The 23,103-nt window shown below is 38.4% G+C and overlaps 1 protein-coding gene across 1 annotated transcript in view; it reads right to left on the reverse strand.

Moving 5' to 3' along the window:
* Nucleotides 1-8,063: 8,063 nt before the first annotated feature.
* Nucleotides 8,064-23,103, reverse strand: part of LOC138930745 (fibronectin type III domain containing protein 3C1-like) — a 57,372-nt gene continuing 42,332 nt past the window's right edge. The window contains exons 25-26 of the mRNA XM_070291192.1: nucleotides 9,320-9,441; nucleotides 8,064-8,854 (exon numbers count right to left, since the gene is read on the reverse strand). Coding sequence (XP_070147293.1) covers nucleotides 8,516-8,854; nucleotides 9,320-9,441 — 461 coding nt within the window. The 3' untranslated portion in view covers nucleotides 8,064-8,515. The remainder of the gene's footprint in view (nucleotides 8,855-9,319; nucleotides 9,442-23,103) is intronic.

The following is a 23,103-nucleotide window of genomic DNA, read 5'->3' on the forward strand; positions in this document are numbered from 1 at the left end:
CCATAAGGGTGGTGTCATCTGCATATCTGATGTTATTGATATTTCTCCTGGCAATCTTGATTTCAGCTTGTGCTTCCTCCAGCCCAGCATTTCTCATGAGGTACTTTGCATAGAAGTTAAATAAGCAGGGTGACAATATACAGCCTTGACGTACTCCTTTTCCTATTTGGAACCAGTCTGTTGTTCCATGTCCAGTTCTAACTGGTGCTTCCTAACCTGCATATAGGTTTCTCAAGAGGCAGGTCAGATGCTCTGGTATTCCCATCTCTTTCAGAATTTTCCACAGTTTCTTGTGATCCACACAGTCAAAGGCTTTTGCATAGTCAATAAAGCAGAAATAGATCTTTTTCTGGAACTCTCTTGCTTTTTCCATGATCCATCAGATGTTGGCGATTTAATCTCTGGTTCCTCTGCCATTTCTAAAACCAGCTTGAACATCTGGGAGTTTACATTTTTAGTGTTCCCTATTTTTATTTGCTAAATCTGGCAACTCTAACCTATAGCCTGCTCTCTACCCAGCAGGCATTTGGCCAGCTGTTCTCACACTCAAAGCCCTGTCATTTATTATTTTTTAATTTTAAAAATTAATTTATTTTAATTGGAGGCTAATTACAACATTGTGGTGGTTTTTGCCATACATCGACATGAATCAGCCATGGGTGCACATGTCCCCCATCCTAAACCTTCCTCCCACCTCCCTCTCCACCCCGTCTCTCTGGGTTGTCCCAGAGCATCGGTTTTGAGTGCCCTGCTTCATGCATTGAACTTGCACTGGTCATCTATTTTACATATGATAATATACATGTTTCAATGGTATTCTTTCAAATCATCCCACCCTCGCCTTTTCCCACAGAGTCCAAAAGTCTGTTCTTAATTTACATTTATGTCTCTTTTGCTGTCTCACATATAGGGTCGTCATTGCTGTCTTTCTAAATTCCACATATATGCATTAATATACTGTATTGGTGTGTTTTTTTCCTGACTTACTTCGCACTGTATAATAGGCTCCAGTTTCACCTACCTCATTAGAACTGATTCAAATGCACTGTTTTTAATAGCTGAATAATATTCTATATTGTGAATATGTACCACAACTTTCTTATCCATTCATCTGCCGATGGACATCTAGGTTGCTTCCATGTCCTGGCTCTTGTATACAGTACTGCAATGAACATTGGGGTACATGTGTCTCTTTTAGTTCTGGTTTCCTCGGTGTGTATGCCCAGCAGTGGGATTGCTGGGTCATATGGCAGTTCTATTTTCAGTTTTTTAAGGAATCTCCAGACTGTTCTCCATAGTGGCTGTACTAGTTTGCATTCCCACCATCAGTGTAAGCGGGTTCCCTTTTCTCCATACCCTCTCCAGCATTTATTGTTTATAGACTTTTAAAATATAAATTTATTTGTTTTAATTGGAGGTTAATTACTTTACAATATTGTATTGGTTTTTGCCATACGTCAACATGAATCTGCCACAGGTATACACGTGTTCCCCGTCCTGAACCCCCCTCCCTCAAAACATGTATAATATCATATATGAAATGAATCGCCAGTCCAGGTTTGATGTTTGTAGAGTTTTTGATAACAGCCATTCTGACCAGCGTGTGATGGTACCTCATTGAGGTTTTGATTTGCATTTCTTTGATAATGAGTGATGTTGAGCATCTTTTCATGTGTTTGTTAGCCATCTGTATATCTTCTTTGGAGAAATGTCCATTTAGTCCTTTGGCCTGTTTTTTGATTGGGTCATTTATTTTTCTGGAAATGAGCTGCAGGAGCTGCTTGTATATTTTTGAGATTAATTCTTTGTCAGTTGCTTCATTTGCTATTATTTTCTCCCATTCTGAAGGCTGTCTTTTCACTTTGCTTATAGTTTCCTTCGTTGTGCAAAAGCTTTTTTTAAAAAAATTTAAATTTATTTATTTTTATTTATTTTAAGTGGAGGCTAATTACAACATTGTAGTGGTTTTGCCATATAGAAATGCAAGAAATTTCTGTGTATTAATTTTATATCCTGCAACGTTACTATAGTCATTGATTAGCTCTAGTAATTTTCTGGTGGTATCTTTAGAGTTTTCTATGTAGAGAATCATGTCATCTGCAATGCAGACAGATTCTTTACTGTCTGAGCCACCAGGAAAGCCCGGTCATATAGTAAGGTTGTTTGTAAATAACATTTTGAGGTGTAATTTACATAACATAAAATCAACTCATTTTAAGCATACAGTTCAATGTTTTTTAAGGTTTATTTTATTGAAGTATAGCTGATTTACAATGTTGTGTTAGTTTCTGATGTACATCAAAGTGATTCAGTTATACATATATATATTCTTTTTCATATTCTTTTCCATTATGGTTTTTCATAGGATATTGAATCTAGTTCCTTGTGCTATACAGTAAGACCTTGTTGCTTATCCATTCTATATATGACTTTGCATCAGCTAATCTCAAACTCTCAATCCATCCCTACCCCATCCAATTCAGTAATTTTTAATAAACTTACCAAGTTATGCAGTTATCACCTTAATACAATTTTGGAACAGTTTCATCACCCTAGTAAGATCTGTTGTGCCTGTTTATAGTTAACCCGGAAAGTGGGTTTTAATCTAAATCTGGTACATGTATTAAAGGGGAAGCAGTGCATATCTGTGGGACAAATGTGAGAACCCCCAAGGGACATGAACATATGCTTAAGTTGGTTGTTGACATCATCTGATTTCTACCAAGAACTACTTTTCATGAGCTTTTCTTTGCTCACATCTTGGGCAATTATGTGCTTTAAGAAGAAAGACATTCACTGATGGGATCTCTTCACACTTCTATTTTCTCAGGTAGTGAGCAGTAAACAGTTCTTAGACAATCAAGAAGCAGTTATAGGTTTGCTGCATGGGTAAGAAAATAGCTGAAATGTTATGGAGATTTTTGGTTTTTCAGTGGTATAGAAGAAAGAAGATAAAAACAGGCAAGGCAAATCTGCGGTCCTCTAAAGAATAAGGACTCCAGTGAATTGGACCCAAGATGGTACCTATTAGGTGTCTACTGTTCTTCATGACTCTGCCTAATTGCTATTTGTCTACCTCTATGTGGAATTACTGACTTAATCTGCTTGAGTTTAGTATACCAGCATTATAGTTGATGTATCAGGATAGACTCTTAGATGTGAAAAGAGCTTTAAAGATCATCTACCTGTAAGTTTTATTTATTAATATTTTATACAATTGATGCTTATAGAGGGGAAAGGGTTTTCTTTTTTCCCTTTTAAAGATCAATTATAGGGACTTACCTGGTGGTCCAGTGGTTAAGACTTTGCCTTCCAATGCAGGGGGTGCAGGTTCGACCCTTGGTTAGGGAACTAAGATACCACATGCCTTGTGGCCAAAACACCAAAACACAAAACAGAAGCAGTGTTGTAACATATTCAATAAAGACTTTAAAAATGGCCCACATCAAAAAACTTAAAAAAAAACTGATTATAGTTCCACTGGATCACAAAGAGTTGGACATGACTGAAGTGACTTAGCATGCATACATAGTTGAATTACATTGTTGTGTTATTTACCGCTGTACAGCAAAGTGACTTAGTTATACACATACATATGCATACTTTTTCATATTCTTTTCCATTATGATTTATCAGAGGATATTGAATATAGTTCCCTGTGCTATACAGTAGGATCTTGTTGTTATTCCATTCTTTAAAAAAAATTTAATTGGAGGATAATTGCTTTACAATGTTATGTTGGTTTCTGCTATACAACAGGGCAAATCAGGTATAAGTATACATATATCCCCTCCCTCTTGAATCTTCCTCCCAACTCCGCATCCCACCCCTCTAGGTCATCACAGAGTACCAAGCTGAGCTCCCCGTTTTATACAGAATCTTCTTACTAGTTATCTATTTTACACATGGTAGTGTATGTATGTCAGTGCTACTCTCTCAATTTATCCCACCCTCTCTTTCCCCTACTGTATCCACAAGTCCATTCTCTATGTCTGCGATTCTATTCCTGCCATGCAAATAAGTTAATCAGTACCATTACTCTAGATTCCATATATATGCATTAATATACAATATTTGTTTTTCTCTTTCTGACTTACTTCACTCTATAACAGGTTCTAGGTTCATCCACCTCAGTTCAACTGATTGAAATTCATTCCTTTTTATGGCTGAGTAATATTCCATTGTATATATGTACCATAACGTCTTTATCCATTCATCTGACGATGGACATCTAGGTTGCTTCCATGTCCTGGCTATTGTAAATAGTGATGCAGTGAACATTGGGATCAGCTCAGTTCAGTCACTCAGTCGTGTCCGACTCTTTGTGACCCCATGGACTGAAGCACACCACGCTTCTCTGTCCACCACCAACTCCCAGAGCTTGCTTAAACTCATGTCCATCTACTTGGTGATGCCATCCAACCATCTCATCCTCTATTGTCCCCTTCTCCTCCTGCCTTCAATCTTTCCCAGCATCAGGGTCTTTTCCAAGGAGTCAGTTGTTTGCATCAGGGCCTAAGTATTAGAGTGTGTCAAATAGACACATTGGGATGTATGTGTCTTTTTAAATTATGGTTTTCTCAGGGTGTATGCCAAGGAGTGGGATTGCTGGTAGCTTTATTCCCATTTTTAATTTTTTTTTTTAAATTGGAGGAGAGTTGCTTTACAATATTGTGTTGGCTTCTGCCATACATCAATATCCTAGTTTTTAAAGGAATCTCCATAGTGGTTTTATCACTTTACATTCCCACCAACAATGTAAGAGGGTTCCCTTTTCTCCACATCCTCTCCAGCATTTATGGTTTGTAGATATTTTGATGATGGTCATTCTGACCTGTGTGAGGTGATACCTCATTGTAGTTTTTATTTGTATTTCTCTAATAATGAGTGATGCTGAGCACTTTTTCATGTTTTTATTAGCCATCAGCATGTCTTCTTTGGAGAAATGTCTGTTTAGGTCTTCTGCCCTCTTTTTTATTGAGTTGTTCTTTTTTTATATTAAGCTGCATGAGCTGCTTGTGTATTTTGCAGATTAATCCATTGTCAGTTGCTTTATTTCCAAATATTTTATCCTATTTTGATTATTGTCTTTTCACCTTGTTTATAGTTTCCTTTGCTATGCAAAAGCTTTTAAATTTAATTAGTTTTCATTTGTTTTTGTTTTCCATTACTCTAGGAGGTAGGTTAAAGAGGATCTTGCTGCAATTTATGTTAAAGAGTGTTCTGCCTATGTTTTCCTCTAAGAGTTTTATAGTTTCTGGCCTTACATTTAAGTCTTTAATCCATTTGAGTTTATTTTTGTGGGTTTTCTTGAGGTCATACTATTTGTTAGTAGTAGAGATGAGACTAGAACCTTATTTTTCTGATATTCAGAATATACAATGCCCTAGAATTAGAAAGAAGTCAGAAACAAGATTTATAAAACAATGTTGTAACAGCCAGTTAAAGACATCTAGATATATATGGACTCTAGAAAGATGGTACTGATGAACCTATCTGAAGGGCAGCAATGGAGATGCAGACATAGAGAACAGAGTTGTGGACACAAGGTGGAAAGGAGAGGGTGGGAAGACTTGAGAGAGTAGCATTGAACAATATACATTACCACATGTAAAATTAGATATCCAGTGGGATTTTGCTGTATGATGCAGGGAGCCCAAGTCCAGTGCTCTGTGACAACCTTGAGGGGTCAGGTGGGTGGGAGGTGGGAGGAGGTTCAAGAGGGAGGGGACATATGTATACCTATGGCTGATTGATGTTGATTTATAGCAGAAACCAACAGAATATTGTAAAGCAATTATCCTTCAATAAAAATAAATAAATTTAAAAAAAGACATCTTGAATTGGTTTTAATTTTTCTAGTTTCTTTGGGAGGAGATAAATATGTAATATCAAGGGGATAATTATTCCAAATAAATAAACTTGTACAAGTCCCATTTCAAAAATAGCAGGGGAATAATTTTGTTATTTTTTATTGGTATTTAAAATTTTTCTTATGATAGTAATACTTTAATGTGTAAATTTTAGGTTCTACATTAGTTTGATGAACGTAGGTATATGGAATATACAAGCTGCAAAACATTTACTTTTAGCAGTAAAAAGTGTATTCAGTTTAATTAAAGTGTATTCAGTTTAATTATCAATCTCACAGTTCAGTTCAGTTCAGTTCAGTTCAGTCACTCAGTCGTGTCTGACTCTTTGTGACCCCATGAACTGCAGCATGCCAGGCCTCCCTGTCCATCACCAACTCCCGGAGTTCACTCAGATTCACGTCCACCGAGTCAGTGACGCCATCCAGCCATCTCATCCTCTGTCGTTCCCTTCTCCTCCTGGCCCCGATCCCTTTCAACATCAAAGTCTTTTCCAATGAGTCAACTCTTCGCATGAGGTGGCCAAAATACTGGAGTTTCAGCTTTAACATCATTCCTTCCAAAGAAATCCCAGGGCTGATCTCCTTCAGAATGGACTGGTTGGATCTCCTTGTAGTCCAAGGGACTCTCAAGAGTCTTCTCCAACACCACAGTTCAAAAGCATCAATTCTTCAGCGCTCAGCCTTCTTCACAGTCCAACTCTCACATCCATACATGACTACTGGAAAAAACATAGCCTTGACTAGATGGACCTTAGTCGGCAAAGCAATGTCTCTGCTTTTGAATATGCTATCTAGGTTGGTCATAACTTTTCTTCCAAGGAGTAAGTGTCTTTTAATTTCATGGTTGCAGTCACCATCTTCAGTGATTTTGGAGCTCCCCCCCCCCCCCAAATAAAGTCTGACACTGTTTCCACTGTTTCCCCATCTATTTCCCATGAAGTGATGGGACCAGATGCCACGATCTTCGTTTTCTGAGTGTTGAGCTTTAAGCCAACTTTTTCACTCTCCACTTTCCCTTTCATTAAGAGGCTTTTTAGCTCCTCTTCACTTTCTGCCATAAGGGTGGTATCATCTGCATATCTGAGGTGATTGATATTTCTTCTGGCAATCTTGATTCCAGCTTGTGTTTCTTCCAGTCCAGCGTTTCTCATGATGTACTCTGCATAAAAGTTAAATAAGCAGGGTGACAATATATAGCCTTGATGTACTCCTTTTCCTATTTGGAACCAGTCTGTTGTTCCAAGTCCAGTTCTAACTGTTGCTTCCTGACCTGCATATAGATTTCTCAAGAAATCAATCTCACAAGGTATTCTAAATTGAGAGAATTTTCCATTTTCCATTAAAAGCAAATTACTATATAGGTAAGATTTTAAATACACCTTTAAAATATTTTCCACTAGGTAAAACTTTAAGGAAATGTTTGCTTGTAGGCGAAGAAAGACTGATAAGATATATTTTAAAAATAGGCTTTAAATATTATTTCTGTGGTATATATAACAAGTTATTACATTAAAATTTTCATTTTTGGTATTCTTTAAAGTTAAAATATGAAGGTAATATTCTTTTAGAATGTGGATTAATATTGTATCACAATTTACTTTTGAAGAAAATTGTTTTATGTTTTTCATATTTAAACAATACATCAGGCTCTAAATTGAACAGCAACCACCTAAATAAATTTTCTGTAACATACCACATATCAGTGAAATGGGTATGCCAAAATTAGCTGATGTGAAAATGGGCCAGCTTATGATTTTCATTTTTGAAACACAAAGAGGAAACTGAAATAGAGATAATGTTTAAACATTTTCAATAAAGGTAAGAAATATTCTTTGGAGAGGGTGGCATCTCCTTTGCAAGATGGCCAAAACAGCTCCTGAAAGATTGTGAGAATAGAGAGAGATGCTTCATTTATAACTAGAAATAAATATGAATGCATCAATTTTGAGAATAAATCATTTAAATATTCCATGTAAAATATGAATAATCATATGTATCATGTTTAATTATTCTAGTTACAGAATAATCAGCACTGGGTGTATTTGAAAGAGCTTAGAATGGTATAAAATGGCTTCCTACTTCCCTACTTCTACTCCCAAAGTGCTGTAAATTACTACTTTCCCACTATCAAAGTAATTATCAGAGCACAAGCCAAACAGCTGAGTATGTTACCTTGAAAAAATTACAGTACAAAGTTGGTAGATACTTTTTATTATTTCATATGAATGTAAATTGACACGTAGAATTGATTTTTACAACTTGGTTCTGTATAAAATTCTGAAATGCTTTTATCCTCTCATAACTCTTAAAACTTTGCAAAATATTCATTTGAAAAATTAAGACGGAATAGTTTTCAAGAGAGGTTTTAGGTCATTTTACATAATAGTGGAGTGTTGCTAAAACTCTCAAATTTAAAATATACTTGTTTTCTAAAAAAAGTCTCTTCTACTGCCACAATGAATTTTTTTTTTAAATTAAAAATGAATTTCTTGAAGGCAGTTCTTTTGATGTCAGGTAAAAGTTCCTAAGGATTTCTACCCAATAAGATTTACTTTTAAGAACTGAGATGCATCTACCAATTTCTATATTTGATGTAATTTGTTTTAGAACTTCCTAAAAAAGTAGAAAATGTGTAAAAATAGATTAGTTGATAAGGAGGTACTGAATCATAGTAGCACATTGAATGGCAATTAGTGCAAATCCTATCACAAGGATCAGGACAAAGGTATCATCACTCATCTCTATCTTGGGCTTTTCATGTTTCGCTTCACTAGGGCTGCTTCCCTGCCTTCCTCTAACATCTTTGCCAGGCCCTGGCTGTTGCTTATAGGTTGAGAAAAGAGCACTTGGGCTGCATTGTCCCCAGAGCTCTTGTATCCCAGCAGAATTCTGATATTGACGTCCAGCGCAGACTTTGAAGTGGTAATGTGAATTTGTGAGAAAGTTGGAAAAGGAGAACGATGTGTTTGGTCCTTTGTAAATCTAAATGAAAAAGACTCAAAATTAAAATTATATTTTCTTACCAAAAACAAAAAGTTTTTGACAACAGGAAACATTGCATGAATATGTTCACAACAAAATAAAAGTTTACTGTTACAGTCTCTAATATCTTGAGAACCCAGTACTATTTAGGTGTAATTTTCTTCAATGTAACAAATAACAAAAACTTGTAACTGTTAAACTTTAAATTGCAGTTGGTTTGAAATGGCTTGGGCTTATGGTCAGTGGAATCTAAAAATAACTACATCCAATAATATTAAGTTAAATACATAAACAAATTGTTCCCAAGTAAGTAGAATGTACATAAATATTTAGGACCAGATAGGATTTTTGGATAAGATTTAGTTATCTTCAACATCATAAAAGAATATTATACTCTTTGACAAGAGCTCGATCTCCAGGAGGATGTAAATCTAAATTACAAAGACAAAATTTATAAGAATTTACCAGGTCAGTTCCTCTTCCACTGATGAGCTGAAGACTGTAAACTATGGAATCTCCATTTATTGGCTTCAAAGATTCCCATTTGACCTCACAAGTATTGTTATTCAACTGGTGCAATTTAGGTGCTAGAAAAAGAGAATTTCAGCTTAGATGGTTCCACTTTCCCCAAGTGGTCTTGAAAACATTGAAATCTCTCATACAGTTCTATATGGTCACCAGGGGCGGCGGCTGGGAGGAGCAACCCCACGACCAAGGAGCAGTGGCTGTATGGGCACAGGAGGGCCTAGAGGAGCTATTCCATGTTAAAGGTTAGGAGGGGTGGCAGTGAGGAGATGACCCTCGTCCAAGGTAAGAAGCAGTGGCTGCGCTTTGCTGGAGCAGCCGTGAAGAGATACCCCACGTCCAGGGGTAAGAGAAACCCAAGTAAGATGGTAGGTGTTGCAAGAGGGCATCAGAGGGTGGACACACTGAAACCATACTCATAGAAAACTAGTCAATCTAATCACACTAGGACCACAGCCTTGTCTAACTCAGTGAAACTAAGCCATGCCCGTGAGGCCATCCAAGACAGGCGGGTCATGGTGGAGAGGTCTGACAGAATGTGGTCCACTGGAGAAGGGAATGGCAAGCCACTTCAGTATTCTTGCCTTGAGAACCCCATGAACAGTATGAAAATGCAAAATGATAGGATACTGAAAGAGGTACTCCCCAGGTCAGTAGGTGCCAAATATGCTACTGGAGATCAGTGGAGAAATAACTCTAGAAAGAATGAAAGGATGGAGCCAAAGCAAAAACAATACCCAGCTGTGGATGTGACTGGTAATAGAAGCAAGGTCTGATGCTATAAAGAGCAATATTGCATAGGAACCTGGAATGTCAGGTCCATGAATCAAGGCAAATTGGAAGTGGTCAAACAAGAGATGGCAAGGGTGAACGTCGACATTCTAGGAATCAGCAAACTAAAATGGACTGGAATGGGTGAATTTAACTCAGATGATCATTATATCTATTACTGTGGGCAGGAATCCCTCAGAAGAAATGGAGTAGCCATCATGATCAAGAAAAGAGTCCGAAATGCAGTAATTGGATGCAATCTCAAAAATGACAGAATGATCTGTTTGTTTCCAAGGCAAACCATTCAATATCACTGTAATCCAAGTCTATGCCCCAATGAGTAATGCTGAAGAAGCTGAAGTTGAACGGCTCTATGAAGACCTACAAGACCTTTTAGAACTAACACCCAAAAAAGATGTCCTTTTCATGATAGGGGACTGGAATGAAAAAGTAAGAAGTCAAGAAACACCTGGAGTAACAGGCAAATTTGGCCTAGGAATATGGAATGAAACAGGGCAAAGACTAATAGAGTTTTGCCAAGAAAATGCACTGGTCATAGCAAACACCCTCTTCCTACAACACAGAAGACTCTACACATGGACATCACCAGATGGTCAACACCAAAATCAGATTGATTACATTCTTTGCAGCCATGAAATTAAAAGATGCTTACTCCTTGGAAGGAAAGTTATGAGCAACCTAGATAGCATATTGAAAAGCAGAGACATTACTTTGCCAACAGAAGTCCATCTAGTCAAAGCTATGGTTTTTCCAGTAGTCATGTATGGATATGAGAGTTGAACTGTAAAGAAAGCTGAACCCTGAAGAATTGATGCTTTTGAACTGTGGTGTTGTCAAAGACTCTTGAGAGTCCCTTGGACTGCAAGGAGATCCAGTCTGTCAATCCTAAAGGAAGTCAGTCCTGAGTATTCATTGCAGGGACTGATTCTGAAGCTGAAGCTCCAATAGTTTCACCACCTGATGTGAAGAACTGATTCTGGGCAAAGACCTTGATGCTGGGAAAGATTGAAGGCAGGAGGAGAAGGGGGCAACAGAGGATGAAATGGTTGGATGGCATCACTGACTCAATGGACATGAGTTTTAATAAGCTCTGTGAGTTGGTGATGGATAGGGAACCCTGGCGTGCTGCAGTCCACGGGGTCAGAAAGAGATGGACATGACTGAGCAAATGAACTGAAGCTTACAACTTTTATTACTCTGGTTGAATCCCTACTGATATAATCTCTTGCACTGTATTTACATGATGTATCATACATTTGGAAGAATCCTCACAGTCATTAATAATTTTAAGATCACAGAAAGTGTGTGAGGAAAGTAGGATGGAAACTGACTTAGGAAAGAAAAACAGAAACTTAGTAGGAATGTAGCATCTTTATTCCATGTTCTTAATCTTTCTATATTTGAGGAAAATGGTGCTTAAATATATAGAAAGAGAGCAAGGTATTGTTATCTAAATCATGTTTAATTGCAATATGTTCCAGTTAGTTTTACAGTGAAAACCATTTCATAACAGTGCTTGGACTCATGTGTGGATGGATTAAAGCAACTGAACTTCACAACTGGAAAGGAAAAAATCCTCAAAGCTTGAGCTTTCATGACTACTCGGCCTCGTTATGTATTACCGACAACACTTTATTTTACTCCTATAAGGAGAACTAAATTCAGAGTTTGAGAAATTATCAAATATGTTGTTGTGTTTGTTTAGTCATTAAGTTGTGTCTGACTCTTTTGCAACCTCAAGGATCGTAGAATGCCAGACTTCTCTGTCCATGGGATTCTCCAGGCAAGAATACTAGAGTGGGTTGCCATTTCTTTCTCCAGGGGATCTCCTACAGTGGCAGGCAGATTCTTTGCCACTGATCCATCAGGGAAGCCCTATCAAATATGTATTAATTACCAAATATGAAGCTAAAAAAATTGTACTAAATATGTACAAATATGTACCTAATACTAAATTTATGTGGGCTTTTCTCAGCTGTAATCAGTATAACCATGCCTATTAGTTGATGAACTTTGTGTACTAATCCATTTGAGAAAGTATAGATAAAATGGAAAGGAAACTATGATGGGAATCAGTAGCCTACAGTACTAATCTTGCCTCAGCCACTGGTTCATAGTGTTCTTTAGCTAAGTTACCATTTTGGGGACTCAGCTTCTTCCTCTCAAAATGGCACTAGTCGTAGTGTGATTGGCTGGATTAGTTTATCTCAAAATATTAAAAAAAATGTGATTCTGAAGAAGTAAAACTGTCACTGTTTGCAGATGACATGATACTATACATAAAAAATGCTGCTAGAAAACTACTAGAGCTCATCAATGTACTCAGTAAAGTTGTAGGATACAAAATTAATGCACAGGGGGCAGTCCTAAGATGGCAGAGGAATAGGACTGGGAGACCACTTTCTCCCCCACAAATTCATCGAAAGAACATTTGAACGCTGAGCAAAATCCACAAAACAATTTTTTAATGCTGGCAGAGTACATCAGGCACCCATAAAATCAACCCATTGTCTTTGAAAGGAGGTAGGAAAAATGTAAAAGATAAAAAGAGAGACAAAAGAGTTAGGGTCAGAGATCCATCCCGGGAAGGGAATCTTAAAAGAGGAGAAGTTTCCAAACACCAGGAAACCCTCTCACCGGCAGGTCTGTAGGGAGTTTTGGAATCTTGGAGGGCAACATAACCGAGAGGAAAAAAAAATGAAGTAAAATAACTCCACAGATTACATGCCTAAGGGCAACTCCCAGCAGAGAAGTACCCCAGATGCTCGCATCTGCCACCAGCAAGCGGGGGCTGAACGGGGAGGAGCGGGCTGCACTGCTTAGGGTAAGGATCAGACCTGAATTCCCTGAGGGCAATCTGAAGGAGCTAACGTGAGATAGCAACCTAAACTGTGGGATAGCCAGAGAGAGAGAAAAAAAATAGAAGGGAGAACTATCTTGCGAAAAGCCCTAACCTAAGACACTGTTGGCCAGCTCACAGAACAAAGGACTGAGCAAAACCAAAGGAGAGCTAGAAGGCTGCGACCTGCCCATCCCCTGCCAGAGGCAGGGGGCAGGCGGTGCCAGCCGGAGCCAGAAAGAGGCAAATTTGGCCCCAGAGACGGCATCCCCTACCAAACCGAACGGGCTTGCAGTTTCTAACCAAGACTTCCTGGGATTCTGGATGGTTGACATCCGCTGGGAGGGTCACAGTCAGAGATCAGCTTCCAGGAAGAGACACACAGCACACCAGAGATGGGTGCGCCTGCTGCAACCCAGGAATCCGAGCGGCTGGGACTAGGGAGATAATAAGATAATAAGACGCACTCGTTGCTTGCACTTGCCAAGCACCTGGTTGCCTGAGCTGCTCGGACCAGGGAAGGGCACAAAACGCAGGCCCAACAGAGTCTGCACCTTTGTGGAGTACCCGATAACCTTAACCTGGGAGTGGCTTAGACCTGGGAAGTGCATGCAACCCAGGCTCACCCCGCCTCCCCCCCCCCCGCCCCCGCCCCCAAGAGCAACTTGGAGCCTGAGCAGTGTAGACTGGGAAAGCACACAGGCCATGAGCGGGAGCAAACCCAGTGTGGCCGAGACACTGCAAGCACTTCCCACACACGCCAGTGATATTTGTTTGCAGTGTTCCTCCCTCCCTACAGCACGACTGAATGACTGAGCCTAAACAAGAGGCCACTTTCGCCCCCTTGTGTCAGGGCGGAAATTAGACACTGAAGAGACTTGCAAACAGAGGAAGCCAAAACAAAGAGGGAACCGCTTTGGAAGTGACAGGTGCAAAAGGTTAAAATTCCTGTAGTTAACACCGACTACATTGGAAGGGGCCTATAGATCTTGAGAAGTATAAGCTGGAACAAGGAACTATCTGAAACTGAACTGACCCCACACTGCACACAACAGCTCCAGAGAAATTCCTAGATATATTTTTTACTATTATCTTTTTTTAAATTAAAAATATTTTTCTTCTTTAAAGTCCTTTATTACTCCTTTAATTTTCATTTTTATAACCTACTATTACCTTGCAAAAAACCCCCTATCTTTAAAGCAAACTTCATATATATTTCTTATACTTTTTGTAATTTTTTTAATATTGTATTTTTGAAATTCTAAACTCTAGATTTTTAATCCTTGATTTATGGTATTTGTTATCAATGTTGTACATTTAAGAATCCAACCTTCAGTACCCACTTTTACTTAGGAGTGTGATTACTGGCTTGATTACTCTCTTCCCCTTTTGACTCTCCTTATTCTCCCCCAGGCCACCTCTATCTCCTCCCTCCCCCTTCTCTTCTCTACCCAACTCTGTGAATCTCTGTGTGTGTTACAGGCTGTGGAGAACACTTAGGGAACAGAGTCCTGCCTAGATCTATCTCTCTGCTTTTGAATCCCCCCTTCTCCTCCTGCTCACCTCTATCTCCTTCCTCCCTCTTCTCTTCTCTATGTAACTCTGTGAACCTCTCTGAGGGTTCCAGACTGTGGAGAGCACACAGGGAATTGTTTACTGAGATATGGAGGAGATAGCTAGATTGCTCTCTCCCCTTTTGATTCCCCCTCTTCTCCTCCTGGTCACCTCTATCTCCCTCCTCCCTCTTCTCTTCTCCATGTAACTCTTTGAACCTCTCTGGGTGTCCCTCCCTGTGGAGAATCTTTTTACCATTAAGCTAGAAGTTTCATCATCAGTGCTGTATGGATGGAGAAGTCTTGAGGCTACTGTAAGAATAAGACTGCAAATAAGAAGCAGGAGGCTTAAGCCCCAAACCTGAGAACACCAGAGAACTCCTGACGCCAGGGAACATTAATTGATAAGAGATCATCCAAAAGCCTCCATACCTACACTGAAAGCAAGCACTACCCAAGAGCCAACAAGTTCCAGAGAAAGATATACCACACAAATTCTCCAGCAATGCAGGAACATAGTCCTGAGCTTCAATATACAGGCTGCCCAAAGTCACACCAAACCCACAGACATCTCAAAACTCACTACTGGACACTTCGTTGCACTCCAAGGAGAAGAAATCCAGCTCCACCCACCAGAACACCAATGCAAGCTTCCCTAACCAGGAAACCTTGACAAGCCACTCATCCAACCCCACCCACAGGGAGGAACTTCCACAATAAAGAGGAACCACAAACTGCTAGAATATGGAATAGCCACCCCAAACACAGCAATCTAAACAAGATGAAAAGGCAGAGAAATACCCAGCAGGTAAAGGAACATGACAAATGCTCACCAAACCAAATAAAAGAGGAGGAGATAGGGAGTCTACCTGAAAAAGAATTCAGAATAATGATAGCAAAAATGATCCAAAATCTTGAAAACAGAATGGAGTTACAGATAAATAGCTTGGAGACAAGGATTGAGAAGATATAAGAAATGTTTAACAAGGATCTAGAAGAAATAAAAAAGAGTCAATATATAATGAATAATGCAATAAATGAGATAAAAAGCACTCTGGAGGGTTAGAGAATAACGGAGGCAGAAGATAGGATAAGTGAGGTAGAAGATAGATGGTAGAAACAAATGAAGCAGAGAGGAAAAAAGAATTAAAAGAAATGAGGACAACCTCAGGGACATCTGGGACAATGTGAAATTCCCCAACGTTTGAATCATAGGAGTCCCAGAAGAAGAAGACAAAAAGAAAGGCCGTGAGAAAATACTTGAGGAGATAATAGGTGAAAACTTCCCTAAGAGGGGGTAGGAAATAGCCACCCAAGCCAAGAAACCCAGAGAGTTCCAAACAGGATAAACCCAAGGTGAAACACCTGAAGACACGTGTTAATCAAATTAACAAAGATCAAACACAAAGAACAAATATTAAAAGCAGCAAAGGGAAAACAACAAATAACATACAAGGGGATTCCCATAAGGATAACAGCTGATTTTTCAATAGAAACTCTTCAGGCCAGAAGGGAATGGCAGAAAATACTTAAAGTGATGAAAAAGAAAAACCTACAGCCCAGATTACTGTACCCAGCAAGGATCTCATTCAAATATGAAGGAGAAATCAAAACGACAAGCAAAAGCTGAGAGAATTCAGCACCACCAAACCAGCTCTCCAACAAATGCTAAAGAATCTTCTCTAGACAGGAAACACAGAAAGGGTGTATAAACTCAAACCCAAAACAACAAAGGAAATGGCAATAGGATCATACTTATCAATAATTACCTTAAATGTAAATGGGTTGAATGCCCCAACCAAAAGACAAAGACTGGCTGAATGGATACAAAAACAAGACCCGTATATATGTTGTCTACGAGAGACCCACCTCAAAACAAGGGACAATACAGACTAAGTGAAGGGCTAGGAAAAGATATTTCACACAAACGGAGATAAAAAAAAAAAAAAGCAGGAGTAGCAATACTCATATCAGATAAAACAGACTTTAAAACAAAGGCTGTGAAAAGAGACAAAGGTGGACACTACATAATAATCAAAGGATCAATCCAAGAAGAAGATATAACAATTATAAATAAATATGCACCCAACACAGGAGCACCACAATATGGAAGACAAATGTTAACAAGTATGAAAGGGGAAATTAACAATAACACAATAATAGTGGGAGACTTTAATACCCCACTCACACCTATGGATAGATCAACTAAACATAAAATTAACAAGGAAACACAAACTTCAAATGATACAATAGACCAGTTAGACCTAACTGATATCTGTAGGACATCTCACCCCAAAACAATGAATTTCACGTTTTTCTCAAGTGCACACGGAACCTTCTCCAGGATAGATCACATCCTGGGCCATAAATATAGCCTTGGTAAATTCAAAAAAATTGAAATCATTCCAAGCATCTTTTCTGACCACAAGGCAGTAAGATTAGATGTCAATTACTACTTTGCCAACAAAGGTCCATCTAGTCAAGACTATGGTTTTACCAGTGGTCATGTATGGATGTGAGAGTTGGACTGTGAAGAAAGCTGAGCGCTGAAGAATTGATGCTGTTGAACTGTGGTGTTGGAGAAGACTCTTGAAAGTCCCTTGGACTGCAAGGAGATCCAACCAGTCCATTCTGAAGATCAGCCCTGGGATTTCTTTGGAAGGAATGATGCTAAAGCTGAAACTCCAGTACTTTGGCCACCTCATGCAAAGAGTTGACTCATTGGAAAAGACTGTGATGCTGGGAGGGATTGGGGGCAGGAGGAGAAGGGGACTACAGAGGATGAGATGGCTGGATGGCATCACTGACTCGATGGACATGAGTCTGAGTGAACTCCGGGAGTTGGTGATGGACAGGGAGGCCTGGCGTGCTGCAGTTCATGGGGTCACGAAGAGTCAGACACGACTGAGCGACTGAACTGAACTGAACTGAACAGGAAAAAAACTATTAAAACTTCCAACTATGGAGGCTAAACAACACGCTTCTGAATAACAAACAAGTCATGGAAGAATTAAAAAGAGAAATCGAAATATGCATAGAAATGAATGAAAATGAAAACACAACAACCCCAAACCTATGGGACATTGTAAAAGCAGTGCTAAGGGGAAGGTTCATAGCAATACAGGCTTACCTCAAGAAACAATAACAACAACAACACAAAGTCAAATAAATAACCTAACTCTACATCTAAAGCAAATAGAAAAGGAAGAATTGAAGAACCCCAGGGTTAGTTGAAGGAAAGAACTCTTAAAAATTAGGGCAGAAATAAATGCAAAAGAAACAAAAGAGATCATAGCAAAAATCAACAAAGCCAAAAGCTGGTTCTCTGAGAGGATAAATAAAATTGACAAACTATTAGCCAAACTCATCAAGAAACAAAGGGAGAAGAATCAAATCAGTAAAATTAGAAATGAAAATGGAGAAATCACAACAGACAACATGGAAATACAAAGGATCATAAGAGACTATTATCAGCAACTGTATGCCAATGACATGGACAACTTGGAAGAAATGGACAAATTCATAGAAAAGTACAACTTTCCAAAACTTCTATGAGGCGGTCATTACCCTAATACCAAAACCAGTCAATGATGCCACAAAAAAAGAAAACTACAGGCGAATATCACTGATGGACATAGATGCAAAAATCATTAACAAATTTCTAGCAAACAGAATCCAACAACACATTAAAAAGATCATACATCGTGACCAAGTGGGCTTTATCCCAGGAATGGAAGGATTCTTTGCTGCTGCTGCTAAGTCGCTTCAGTCGTGTCCGACTCTGTGCGACCCCATAGACGGCAGCCCACCAGGCTCCCCCATCCCTGGGATTCTCCAGGCAAGAATACTGGAGTGGGTTGTCATTTCCTTCTCCAATGCATGAAAGTGAAAAGTGAAAGTGAAGTTGCTCAGTCGTGTCCAACTCTTAGCGACCCCATGGACTGCAGCCTACCAGGCTCCTCCGTCCATGGGATTTTCCAGGCAAGAGTACTGGAGTGGGGTGCCATTGCCTTCTCCCAAGGATTCTTTAATATCCACAAAACAATCAATGTAATACACCACATTAACAAATTGAAAGATAAAAACCATATAATTATCTCAATAGGTGCAGAGAAAGCCTTTGACAAAATTCAACATCCATTTATGATAAAAACCCTTCAGAAAGAGGGAATAGAAGGAACACATCTCAACACAATAAAAGCTATAGATTACAAACCCACAGCAAACATTATCCACAATAATGAAAAATTGAAAGCATTTCTCCTTAAGTCAGGAACAACGCAAGGGCCCCCACTTTCACCACTACTATTCAACATAGTTTTGGAGGTTTTAGCCACAGCAATCAGAGCAGAAAAAGAAATTAAAGGAATCCGGATTGGAAAAGAAGAAGTAAAACTCTCACTGTTTGCAGATGACATGATCCTCTACATAGAAAACCCTAAAGACTCCACCAGAAAATTACTAGAGCTAATCAATGAATACAGTAAAGTTGCAGGATATAAAATCAACACACAGAAATTCCTTGCATTCCTATACACTAACAACGAGGAAACAGAAATTAAGGAAACAATTTCATTCACAATTGCAATGTAAAGAATAAAATACTTAGGAACAAATCTACCTTAAGAAATAAAAGACCTATATATAGAAAACTATAAAACACTGATGAAAGAAACCAAAGATGACACAAATAGATGGAGAAATATATCATGTTCATGGATTGGAAGAATCAATATAGTGAAAATGAATATACTACCCAAAGCAATCGATAGATTCAGTGCAATCCCTATCAAGCTACCAATGGTAGTTTTCACAGAACTAGAACAAATAATTTTGCAATTTCATGGAAATACAAAAAACCTCGAATAGCCAAAGCAGTCTTGACAAAGAAGAATGGAACTGGAGGAATCTGGAGGAACTGGAGGCTGCCTGACTTCAGCCTCTACTACAAAGCCACAGTCATCAAGACAGTATGGTACTGGCACAAAGACAGAAATATAGATCAATGGAACAAAATAGAAAGCCCAGAGATAAATCCATGCACCTGTTGTCACCTTATCTTTGACAAAGGAGGCAAAAATATACAATGGAGAAAAGACAATCTCTTTAACAAGTGGTGCTGGGAAGACTGGTCAACCACTTGTAAAAGAATGAAACTAGAACACTTTCTAACACCATACACAAAAATAACTCCAAATGGATTAAAGATCTAAACAAAAGACCAAAAACTATAAAACTCCTAGAGGAGAACATAGGCAAAACGCTCTCGGACATAAATCACAGCAGGATCCTCTATGACCCACCTCCCAGAGTAATGGAAATAAAAGCAAAAATAAACACATGGGACCTAATTAAACTTAAAAGCTTCTGCACAACAAAAGAAACTATAAGCTAAGTGAAAAGACAGCCTTCAGAATGGGAGAAAATAATAGCAAACAAAGCAACTGACAAAGGATTAATCTCAAAAATATACAAGCAACTCCTGCAGCTCAACTTCAGAAAAATAAACGACCCAATAAAAAAATGGGCCAAAGAACTAAACAGACATTTCTACAAAGAAGACATACAGATGGCTAACAAATAGATGAAAAGATGCTCAACATCACATCATTATCAGAAAAATGCCAATCAAAACCACAATGAGGTACCATCTCACGCTGGTCATAAGGGCTACTATCCAAAAATTTACAATAAATGCTGGAGAGGGTGTGGAGAAAAGGGAAGCCTCTTACACTGTTGGTGGGAATGCAAACTAGTACAGCCACTGTGGAGAAGAGTGTGGAGATTCCTTAAAAAAACGAAATAGAACTGCAATATGACCCAGCAATCCCACTGCTGGACATACACACTGAGGAAACCAGAATTGAAAGAGACACATGTACCCCAATGTTCATCGCAGCACTGTTTATAATAGCCAGGCCATGGAAACAACCTAGATGTCCATCAGCAGATGAATGGATAAGAAAGCTGTGGTACATATACACAATGGAGTATTACTCAGCTGTTAAAAAGAATTCATTTGAATCAGTTCTAATGAGATGGATGAAACTGGAGCCGATTATACAGAGTGAAGTAAGCCAGAAAGAAAAACACCAATACAGTATACTAACACATATATATGGAATTTAGGAAGATGGCAATGACGACCCTGTATGCAAGACAGGAAAAAAGACACAGATGTGTATAACGGACTTTTGGACTCAGGGGGAGAGGGAGAGGGTGGGATGATTTGGGAGAATGGCATTCTAACATGTATACTATCATGTAAGAATTCAATCGCCAGTCTATGTCTGACGCAGGGTGCAGCATGCTTGGGGCTGGTGCATGGGGATGACCCAGAGAGATGTTGTGGGGAGGGAGGTGGGAGGGGGGTTCATGTTTGGGAACGCATGTAAGAATTAAAGATTTTAAAATTTAAAAAATAAAAAACTAAAAAAAAAAAAGAAAAGAAAAACACCAATACAGTATACTAACACATATATATGGAATTTAGAAAGATAGTAACAATAACCCTGTATGTGAGACAGCAAAAGAGACAGAGATGTATAGAACAGTCTTTTGGACTCTGTGGGAGAGGGAGAGGGAGGGGGTGGGGTGATTTGGGAGAATGGCATTGCAACATGTATAATATCATGTAAGAAATGAATCACAAGTCTAGGTTTGATGCAGGATACAGGATGCTTGGGGCTGGGGCACTGGGATGACCCAGAGAGATGGTATGGGGAGGGAGGTGGGAGGGAGGTTCAGGATTGGGAACATGTGTACACCCATGGCGGATTCATGTTAATGTATGGCAAAACCAATACAATATTGTAAAGTAAAATAAAGTAAAAAAAAAAAAAGAAACATACATATCATATGTGAAACAGTTCGCTAGTCCAGGTTCGATGCATGAGACAGGGTGCTCAGGGCTGGTGCATTGGGGTGACCCAGATGGATGGGATGGGGAGGGAGGTGGGAAGGGGGCTCAGGATGGGGAACACACATACACCCATGGCTGATTCATGTCAATGTATGGCAAAAACCACTACAATATTGTAAAGTAATTAGTCTCCAATTAAAATAAATAAATTTTAAGAAAATTGAAAAAAAAAAAGAAAATTAACTCAAAACAGCTCATGGATTTAAATGTATAACCTAAACCTATGAAACCTTTGGGAAAACAAAACAAAACAAAATAAAACACCGTGGGAAAAATTCTTCAGGATTTAGATTTTGGCAAAGAATTTAGACTTGACACCAAAAACACAATAAAGAAAAATAACTTCATCAAAATTAAAGTCTTTTGCTCAGCAAAAGACCCTGTGAAGAAAATGAAAAACTACAAAGTGAGAGAAGATATTTTCAAGCCACAAATCCAAAAAAGGACTAATATCTAGAATGTAAGTGCTCTCAAAACTCAATAGTAAACAAAAAATCCAATTGGAAAATGGGAGAAATTATGAAGACATATCACCCAAGAAGATACCCAGATGGTAAAGAAGCACATGAAAAGACGTTCAACATCATTAGCCATGAGGGAATGGCAAATTAAAATCAAAATTGAATACCAATACACACTTATCAGGCTGACCAAATAAAAAATAATGACAATCCCAAATGCTGATGAGAAAGTGTAGAGACTGGCTTGCTCATACATTGCTGGTGGGAATGTATAATAAATTGGCACAGCCTCCTTGAAAACAATTTGGCAGTTTCTTAAAAAAATTACATATGCAACTTCCAGCAATTGCATTCCTAGGCATTCATCCCAGAGAAATGAAAACTTGTGCTCAGACAAAAACCTATAAATGAATACTTATAGAAGTTTATTCATAATAGCTAATAACTGGAAACAACCAGGTATCTTTCTTTGGGTGAGTGTTTAAAAAAATTGTGGCTATTCTATATCATGGAATATTGCTCAGCTGCAAAAAGAAACGAACTACTGCTATATACACACCCAGCTGAATGAATTTCCAAAGAATTATGCTGAGTAAAAAAATTCCCAAAGACTAACAAACTTAATACACAGAAATCTCTTGTATTTCTATACACTGACAATGAAAAATCAGAAAGATAAATTAAGGAAGCAATCCCATTCACTCTTGCAACAAAAAGAATAAAATATCCACTTAAGGAGACAAAAAACCTGTACTCTGAAAACTGTAAAATCAAAAAATCAAATTTTGATTTGAGAAAAATCAAAGATTACACAAACAGATGGAGAAATATACTACATTCTTGGATTTGAAGAATCAATATTATGAAAATGACTATACTACCCAAAGTAATTTACAAATTCAATGCAGCCTCAATCAAATTAAAATAGCATTTTCCACAGAATTAGAAGAAAAAAATTTACAATTTGTATGGACATACAAAAGACCCTGAATAGCCAAAGCAAGCTTGAGAGAGAAAAATAGAGCTGGAAGAATCAGGGTCTCTGACTTCAGATTATGCTACAAAGCAACAGTAATCAAAATAGTATGGTACAGGCACAAAAACAAATATAGATTAATGGAACAGGATAGAAAATCTAAAGATAAACCCATACTCCT

Source organism: Ovis canadensis, chromosome X (assembly GCF_042477335.2).
Source record: "Ovis canadensis isolate MfBH-ARS-UI-01 breed Bighorn chromosome X, ARS-UI_OviCan_v2, whole genome shotgun sequence".
Taxonomy (NCBI): Eukaryota; Metazoa; Chordata; class Mammalia; order Artiodactyla; family Bovidae; genus Ovis; species Ovis canadensis.